We start from the raw sequence: 9526 nt of genomic DNA, 5'->3' as shown, positions 1-9526 counted from the left end.
AACCAAGAAGCCATGCGGGATTCTGTCAACGACAGCCGTGCCGCCTACACATGACAGTATCCATGCGCAGTTATTAAGGTTTATAACTTTTTTTACTTTTCTAAAAGCGCTTTTTGTTTTAAAAAAGACTTATTTACGAACATTTTTTGGCTATAAGGGAGGGAAAGTGAAGTAACGAAAAATTGCATAACGATAACGACAGAACCAAAACAAAAACAGGGCAGCAGGTTCACGAAGCAAACAGCCAAGCAAGGCGGATGGTGTGGGAGTCAAAGGGCTGTGCATCTTTTCGCTGGAATATCACGATTCTCTGCGAAATGGCGAGGGATCAGTGGAAGGCGGGACATAGCGGCTGGAATTAGCTGCACAAGTCCACTATAATGACTACAGAGGTGAGTTGACCCGGTACCCTACTGTACGACAGCACTCCGGAGAGCCCAGTCGAGGAGCACCCATAACATAAAACCGACAGATGTCAAACGGGACCACGTTAGGCTTCGTCCGGGCAGTGTTTTGTTGAAATAACTAAAGAACTGAAGGATTGGCCTTAATACCACGGCTGGCCGAACTCGAGGGATGCAGGGATCGGCTACGCGAAGTGGTCGATGGGCGCAGCGGGCCGACCGATCCCAGTTGTCCTAGTTTGCCCTTTGGAGCCAACCTCTGGTTCCCATGCGCGGTCACCGGCAACGAATGTACGGAAATTTGACCGTCCGTGTTCTCTCGGCTTGAAAGTGACGATTTTTTTCTTGTTTAATCTGTCCGGGCATGCGTAAGCAATCCCATCACGCGTATCCAATGCAGCCGTCGACAAACCACACAACGTCGTGTCGCAGTCATGACGCATAGTACAGTGTCCAGCGACTAGCCTGTGCCGAGTTCGCGCGGTACTTCTAGCCGTTTTTTTCCCGAGTCCGATACGACTCGTTACAGCCAGATGTATGTACGTACAGAGAAGCAAAGGTACGACACATTTAGTTTGGTTTTTAGTTTTGACTTGCCTTGTGTAATCGATTGCAGGATTTGGCAGGCAAACCGCACAAAGTGTGGAGCTGTGACCGACAGACAAGAAAAAGTGTTGTCGCATCGTCTCTGGATGAACTCCGAACAAAAGGTTAGTTTCCTAGGCCTTTAGTTTCCGTGCCAAGTTATTTTGACCCTACCTTCTGGTCACTAGTCTTATTTTTCTCCTGCATGTCACTGTCCCGGTGGTTGTCGTCCGGCTTTGTAAATACCTACTTGGCAGCTTTGCTTCTGCGGTTTCTTATCCCTTATCCACTTGCGACAATGAATGAAAGGAAACGCTTCTGTTTAAATTTTGAAATTTTACATGAAAGCCAGGTGGAGTAAGTGTAGTATCGCAAAGGACGTAAAACACATTTTTATTGCGTTGTTTTTCTGCCAGCCAATACCATTGTAGAAATTGCGCATCATTTACTCATTGGTAACAATGTGAGATGTAATTAGTTGATTACAGATATAAGCTAAACACACTTTAGAAGCAAGAATGTGGCAGGAAGGTCTCATAAACCCAGCTGCATACAAATTCGCTGTCCTGCATTTCTGCTACCATAGTTTGCCTGCAGCAATAAAAATAGCTGTGGAATTAATATATATATTATATATATAATAGTTAGGAATAGTTTGTGTGCTTTTATTCATAGAAATGGAGTTCTTTACAGAAAAAATGAAAGCGCACGAGTAGCATCTTTCCTGAATCGCTTTTGAAATTGATAAATGACAGGTCAATAGCAACGGCTGCCTTGTCCTTTTGACCGAAATCATTAATGGCTGAGTATGAGTTGAACTACAAGCTGCCTGTAGCAGCATTTTTCTGGTGACTCATTTTTGTAATCAAATTTTAAATAAATTCTGACAATAGTTTGCTCTCTTCACAACTGTCACCTTAACTTGTCTCTGGTTCACGTTTGCTACAAACTAGTTCAATACCCACCCATAATCAGTTGCAGCAGCTTGTGATGTTAACAAAGTTGAAAATAGGATCTGCTTGCCTAAGCACAAACGTAGAAATACTTTTACTTTACTTATTTGTTGGCATTGATTTTGCATCGTTCAGTACTAAAATTTTGATGAGGATGGTTTTAGGTTCTAACAAGCATATTTTTTCTGCTTCCTTTTCTGCTTGTTTTTCTATTTTGAGCATTTTCATCAATGTGCTCTGGATTGAGTTGAGCAGTGTTTCTGTTAATTGTTTGTTGAACCTTTGTTCTATGTTTCCTTCTGTGAAGCTGTTCTGTTTTTGGGTAGTCCGTTCAGTTGGGGTTTTCCAGTACAAACTCGGTATGTGCATTGTGTTTACTTGTTGCATGGAGTAGGGACATGGCCAAAGTGCTGATATTGATGTACAAATTATTTTAATCTGCTTGAGAAGCGATAACCTTGGCACTGATGGTGTAACCCCTTTTTCAGGGCTTGTAAATAACAAATGTGATGCTCATTATGTCCGTGTGTTGTCATCTGATAACTAAATGAACAGTCAGTGTGCTTTGCGTTTTATTACTTAAATAAGTTAAAGCAAGATCCATCCCGCCGGGGTGGCACAATGGTTACGGTGCTCGACTACTGTTCCCAAGGACGCGGGATCGAATCCCGGCCTCGGCGGCCGCCTTTCGATGGAGGCGAAAAGCAAGGTGCCCATGTGCTGTGCGATGTCAGTGTACGTTAAGGAACCTCAGGTGGTCAAAATTTCCGGAGTCCTCCACTACGGCGTCTTTCATAGCCTGAGTCGCTTTGGGACATTAAACCCCACAAACCAACCAACCAAAGCAAGATCCCAAATTTATGCAGATTGAGAGAGAACGTCGGAACACACCTGCTTTTCATGTGCATTTAGTAAAACGGTCTGTCATGTTCCATCCATGAATGGTTTCTCTCTATCATGTATATCTTTTAGTCTAAAAATTAGCACTATCTTGCTATGCTTTTTTTCTACTGTATTCACCCTTTCATTACCTGTACATTTGTGCTGTATGTTAAGGCAAATGACCATTCCAGCCATCATTCCTAATTTCTATAGACCTTGTTCATAAATACCTATGCACTTTTGCGCTATTGCGCTCTGGCCTCTCAGTAGTGTAGACTAGTTCTAACTACTACTTTTGCTACATATCCATCATAATACCTTTAGCTGCTGTAAGGCACATTGTCCATACCCACTTTCACTGCAAGCATTGTTCTTGTGCACCATAACTGCTCATAACTGGAGCGTGCGAACTTTCCCCCCAGGAGCAGCCAAGCTAGGATACACCAACCCTTTCGACCTAAAGATCGTACTCGAAACAGATGGCACCGAAGTGGAAGATGAGAACTACTTCCAGCGAGCTGAAAGGGACACTGTTTTCCTAATGCTCCAACCCAACGAAAAATGGCTGCCACCCGGTGTTGAAGCATTGAGGGCAGGTAAGGAGTCATCTTGATGACTGCTGCTTTTTTTTTTTTTTTTTCTCTGATCTTTGCATGTTGCTGGTACAGCGGCAGATTTATGGTAATTTCTTTTTTGATACCAAGTTCATAGATGCAACTTTACAGTAAACCCATTGTCGAAGACAAAGAGGCTGAGGGATCTGTTTCTAAGCTGTGTAATAGGGGCTCTTGTAGCATCTGTGCAAGTCCTCGAACTTCCGGACAAGTGAGAATGATAGTTCTCTCATGCTGCCCATATGGAAAATGCCAACGAGCTTTGATCCAAAAGAAAACCTCTTAGGCTGTAAACTTTTGACAAAGGCTGTATCTGCTGCATTACGTAGTGCATAGAGGTAGTAGGAACTTTAAAAATACTACTAGCTTTTCTGCAAAGCGTATTGTAATGTATGTGGTGGTGACTTGCATTATGTGGAGGCCTCTTTAGAAGCATTTTAGTCGTAATTTGTGACAACTATATCTCTTTTCAGCAATAACTTGGTGTAGTCACTGAGTTACAGCACATGTATACTGCTCATCTCTTTAAAATTAATTCATATTAGGCTGTCAAAAATTTTGTATTTGCATGGTATTGCTATTAAGTAGCTTTATGTGGCAACGTGCCAGCATGTTCAGAACATGATGCGTTGTGGAGAAGCTTGATTTTAGAATTCCGGATGTTCCTCATTTTGTCGGATGCTGATGTGCCTATTTCGCGTCTCAATTCGTTGAAACGTTCATGTGTAAACGTGTACCAACATGGTATTAAAATGGGTAGAAAAGCAGCCAGCCTTGGTTCTTGTGGTATTCCGTGATGCTTTTTCATTTTGAAAGTCAAGCCATTCGTGGGCTCCCATTTTTACTTCTAGACATCATATCATGCATTTTATATTGGGTATCTTTTGAGATATATTTGTCCCTAAACATTGGGAGGTAGGATTTTCGCTTTTGATTTCCTACACACCTCGATGGTTTTTGTACTTGTTGCTTTTAGTTTTTGACCATTTAGGATCACAACAAAAATCTAGTTCATGTGTCGTTGCATGCCTGCAGGTATTATTTACATGTTGCTGGTGTTACAGACAGGTGGAACTTCTTTTGTGTACTTTAACACAGTGAAAACATTTGCTTCTTTTGTAGTATAATCCAAGTTAGGCATTTCTTTTGTTTGCATTCTGCATGAACATGTTTTGTTTGTTTTCATGTGTCCCATATTATTGTACAGTCTTCACGATTGAGTTTTTGTGTCTTTAGTTTCTTGTTTTTCATTGTTATTTTGTAATCTTGTGGAAATAAAGTTTCAGTTGATTTTATGTTTTCTTTTATTTTTGGCATCAAACACACGCTTACATCCCCATGGGGACACTGTGTGCAAGACCTTGCATTAACTGTACAGAATGTTCCCGACACAATCATAAAACTGCCAAGCTTTCAAGTTGAAGCTAATCTGCTCAGTTAACTGGCAGCTTGAGGAACTGAAGGTTAGAAATAACCTTGCTGGAAAAGAAAAAATGTAGCAATAACATTTTGATTTGACACTAGCGATCAAGAAGATTGATTTGCATATTTGTAGAATGTATGTGCCCTCTATCAACACAAACTGACATATTGGCCAAGAAGCAGGAATGCTTAGCTAAGTTAGCATGTATTGAAAAATAGGGGTGCAAAGACCACAAGCAGCTATGGGATGATGGTAAAATAAGTTGTTTAAAAAACACTTCTGTGTAGCTCCAGTTTGCCGTTGCATTTTACAGAAGCTGGTATAAGTTGCCTCCTTGCTCGGGTAACCGAATGAGTCCTGCATGTTAGCCTGGGGAAACGAGATTCGCTCACCTCTGTGGAGTAAATGTTGCAAAACAAGCTAGTGGACTCTCCCCATGTTGTTGATGTGCTGTAACTACCTCACCTAGAAAGAATATTCAGCTGTGAGCAATTTATTCGGATTGTCGCATAGGGGAGGTGCATGCAGTAGAGGCACCTGCTGACATGAAACAAATGTTTAATGGCTGTGCAAATGCACTCGCATGGTTATCTTCTTGACTAAAAAATGAATAGTTCGGAGCCATCGTTAGGGCTATCGCAATTCATAAAGTTCTCACTTTGGCTCTGCAAATGCACTCGCATGGTTATCTTCTTGACTAAAAAATGAATAGTTCGGAGCCATCGTTAGGGCTATCGCAATTCATAAAGTTCTCACTTCTATATATTCTTGCACCGTACACCATGCTTGTCTAATATAAATCTTTACTTGCATTATAAAATGAAAGTATTTTTCACATTTCCATGTGCTCACATGCATCACTCCTGGTAGTGCTAGCATCCTTTAGCTAAGAAAGTGCAAGTAGCAGGGTTGTGGTCTGCACCTTAGCTATATTTTGCTTCAGTGCAATCTGTATGTAGAGTATTGTCCCATTACCAAAATTTTGTGGTTGGGTTACTCTGCCTACCCACATCCCCACCTCCCCACTTTAGCCATCACAGCAATACCACGCATTGTGTGTGATGCCATCGCCAGCCTGGAACTGATGGACCTGCAGCCATCCTGGAAGATCATGGACAACAAAGGACGCGTTACAGTCGTGCTTCACTGGGACCAGCACGAAAGGTGCCAGGGGCGCCGCGGACCCGGCTCCGAGGCTGGTGGAGTGCTTCGCGTTGAAGTTTCCTCGCAAGAGGCGCAAGCCGCTGGAGCCGTGGACGGAGGCGCCGCCGGTGCCATTCCTCGAACCCGGCTCACCTTAGAAGGCCTGGGGCCCCGACCTGAATCACGCACCTTGCCTCCCAGGGCAGGGTCACGCGATTCGACAACGGGTGCCGCTCCTTCCTCGAACGGCAACAACGGAACTGGAAGTCCCGACCACAACCACGCTGAGTGCGATTTTCACTGTGCTGCTCTCCATGGCTCCCACCAGATCCAGGTGAACAAGTCAGTTGCAACGTCACCCATTCAGGAGTTCCCACCGCGTGGTGGTCCATTCCCCGGTACGTCGGGCATGCAGAGGATGGTGCCTCAGCCTCAGCCAACGACATCAGGCAAAGGGCAGCACGTCCGCTTTCTGGAAGTGACGGAAGAAGCACGCATACCTGCTGTCGACGACTCCGAGTCAGACACGGAGAACACGGCCTGTGAGGAGGAGCAGCTGACGGAGCGCTACCTGCTGCTGGTAGACCAGCTGTCGCTAGAGCAGGACCGGCACCTCACTATCAGAGACATTGGCGTCATCCTTGAGAGGCTGGGTTCGCGCATAGTCGATGTGGACCGACTAGAGCGTGAGCGAGAGAGTGCCGATGTCCACAATTGGACTATCAAAGCAACGCTACGCGGCGAGGTGCTCAGGGAAATCGGAGTCATCTACAATGGACAGTATTATGGCATTATGGAACACCCGGGGTACTTTTGATAAGGGGTGTCTGTGCTTTTGGTGTCTTTCCTTTCCTTTTTAGCTCACATAGAGGCTACGTGCCAAAGAATTGCCACTGCCACTTTTGGGGTGCAAAGGGCCCTGCTGCTCGGTGATGGCAGTGCTGAGGTCTCTGCTCCTTTCGAGATGCCCATCAACACCAGAGGCATCGTTCCAGGTCAAAGCAGCACACCACTAGCTCCTCTGTGGGTCACATAAGCGCAGCTAGAGTAGTCACCTCTGTTTAGCATTTCCCTTTAGCTACTTTTCGTGCACCGTCACATTATGTTCAAGTTACATTCCTTGATGCAGTGCTATAGTCATTGCTTTTGTTTCAGTGTCTCCTTATTGGTTGCTTCGTCCCAGCAGCTTTCCATAGGCTATGATAACACCTAAGCATGCCTTTTTATATTCACAAAAAGTATTTTAATGCTTTTTGCATTGCAGCGTTTGTTTGCTTGTTTTTCCCCGCTCGTCTTTTGTTAGCTCCCCTGTGGTGTGTTCTTGCAGGCTTTGTTCTTACGATTGGTGCTAATATAAGTCTCCTCAGCGTTTCCAGCCATTCACCTTGTATTGTCAGCGGCAGCAGGCTGCATAAACTTACCATCCCACAAACCCGGCCTCGTGTGGCCTAATGGTTTAGGACCCAGGCCGTGCACACGTCCCCTGCTCAAGACGTTTTCTGCAATCTCCTCTTACCACTTTTTGGGATATCCCTCTCTTGAAGCACGGCACTCTACAGCACCCCATCCCTTTCAGCCCTACAATTCCCCCCATCCTCCCTCCGCCCCCATATTCACTGTACTGTCTCTGCCTGCAGTGGGTCATTTTCCTTTGACCTCTTGAGTGCTCTGGACTTTTCAGCGCCGACTCACTGCCACTGACTCGCAACATGTTGACGCAAAATGTTGCTCCTATTTTGTCGGCTCACCTGTCGTTACCTTGGCAAAGTTTTTAACTTTGCTTTCATGGTGCATACCATATGCTCCTTGTGTTTTTGCAGGTAGCGCTTGTCGGTTGCTTTACTGTTCTTTCTCAATACCTTTTTCTTTCCTTTTTTACTGTGGCCATTGTGGCTAAGCTAATGTCACAACAAAGGCAAGCACTTTCAATGCATGAATTTACTGTATATATGTGTGTGTGTTTGTATATATGTGCGTGCGTGTATACAAGGGAAAAAAAAAAAAGAAACTAATGAACACCACCTTTTGGACAGTACAACATTTTCACTGTTGACAACAAACGTTTTACAATTCTTGGAGGTACGTCAAAGAAGCCTTCAAGTTAGGGAATGCCTGTCAGTTCTTGGATGTTGCTGGTGGAAGCCACAGCAAGTTTTTGTCCTGTGCCAATAGGAATCCTCAAGTAGTTCAGGGCTTAGTTGAGCATCTCTCTGTTGTAACTCGTTGGACCAGTTGTTATTCATTGGCTCAACGTTATATGTTCACTTTTTCTTTCAAAATAATAGTGTGCACTTGCGCCAGCTTGGCATGGCCTTGTTTAAATCTCTCTGCCTTTTTGCATTCATTTTATTCCCCTGTCAATTCTGCCCTGACCTATATGCACGTGTGTCGAAGACCAAGGTGTCAGTGCTCAAACCAGTGGCGTTGGGAAGATGTGCACCTGCGTAGACACACACACACAGATTTACACGCTTGCTGGCTCTTGACTTTTTGCGAGAATCGAATCATCGAGCAGAAATTAGTTTTTCTTCTTTCTTTTATCGGCAGTGTCGTCTTGCATGTCTCGTTTTCTGACTGTCTGGAATTCATGGTGTCTTTGAGTGAAAAGGCTTTCGTTGCTCATTGTAACATCGTCAAACAAGCAAAGTGAAAGGAAGACACTAGAAACAATGCAAAGAGACTGTTCTCTGTTTTTTGCCGTGCGCACGTTTGGTGATGACGGTGATGATGATAGCGATGATGTGTTGTTGACATCATGCTGGCTGCAAAAGGGCTTTTCAAAGTGGGAACATTGTCTCGGTCCCCCGCTGGCGAGATTGCGAGCTTCTTGGGTGAGCTCATAGGTGGCATTCTAGAACTCCCCTTTCCTTGTCACCTTTCCAGCCTTGCATCTCTACACGGAGAGCAGAGACGTGAGAGTTGTATGTAGTGTAGGTGTGTCTAGGAATTGCCGCTGCTGCTACCCCCTTACTCATGACCTCTCAGCCCTCCCACTTAGGTGCCGTGAAAGGTAAAAGCCCGTTCCCTTTATAAGCTACTTTTGACATCCCATTGTTGGAACTGCCATTAAGAATAAAAAGCAACAGCTAAGTAATTATTGCCATAGTTTTGTAATGTACATAGGAGACAAATAAATATATATATATATAACTGATATCTAACAAATCTACAAGTTATACATGTACATATACTATACATGCACTGTGGGAAGTAACCGTTTCCTTCTGCTACAAGCCTGTATGTATATCCTGGAAACTCCTTGCCCCCCCCCCCCCGACCGCCCCCGCCTTCCTTTGCCGCCAATTATGCAGACTGATGAGGGAGGCAGAAAACTTGGCATTTTACAAGTATTCTTTGGGTCTTCCGCCGAGGGGCAGTCTTCTTCCACCTGCCGTTGTGTTTTCACCGTCAGGGTGTGGAGCTTGTAGGCTTTGTAGGAACGGACTTGTTAAGATATTAAAAGGTCACAGAATGCCAGCTAACCTGGCACTGTCTGCATGCAGGCGGGCTGTTGAATATCTC

The 9526-nt window shown here is 44.5% G+C and overlaps 1 protein-coding gene across 2 annotated transcripts; it reads left to right on the top strand.

Annotated features, from left to right (window-relative positions):
- Positions 1–184: 184 nt before the first annotated feature.
- On the top strand, positions 185–8012 carry Drep2 (DNA fragmentation factor-related protein 2). 2 transcript variants are annotated; one of them, XM_084599252.1, is made up of 4 exons: positions 185–392; positions 1021–1114; positions 3247–3420; positions 5893–8012. In XM_084599252.1, the coding sequence occupies exons 1-4, from the start codon at positions 381–383 to the stop codon at positions 6819–6821; spliced, it is 1209 nt and encodes a 402-aa protein (XP_084455378.1). In that variant the 5' UTR covers positions 185–380; the 3' UTR covers positions 6822–8012. The 2 variants fall into 2 exon arrangements, with proteins under 2 accessions (XP_084455378.1, XP_084455379.1); XM_084599253.1 differs by lacking the exon at positions 185–392 and adding an exon at positions 410–943.
- Positions 8013–9526: the final 1514 nt, after the last annotated feature.

The sequence above is a fragment of the Amblyomma maculatum genome, chromosome 3, assembly GCF_055883805.1.
Source record: "Amblyomma maculatum isolate TAMU_Amacu chromosome 3, ASM5588380v1, whole genome shotgun sequence".
Classification (NCBI taxonomy): Eukaryota; Metazoa; Arthropoda; class Arachnida; order Ixodida; family Ixodidae; genus Amblyomma; species Amblyomma maculatum.
This window is presented reverse-complemented; position numbering and strand designations above follow the sequence as displayed.

Excerpts from the sequence above, each read along its gene's own strand:
- Drep2 (XM_084599252.1), top strand. Across the intron at positions 1,115-3,246 it reads GGATGAACTCCGAACAAAAG|GAGCAGCCAAGCTAGGATAC; the intron begins GTTAGTTTCCTA and ends CTTTCCCCCCAG. Across the intron at positions 3,421-5,892 it reads TGTTGAAGCATTGAGGGCAG|CCATCACAGCAATACCACGC; the intron begins GTAAGGAGTCAT and ends TCCCCACTTTAG.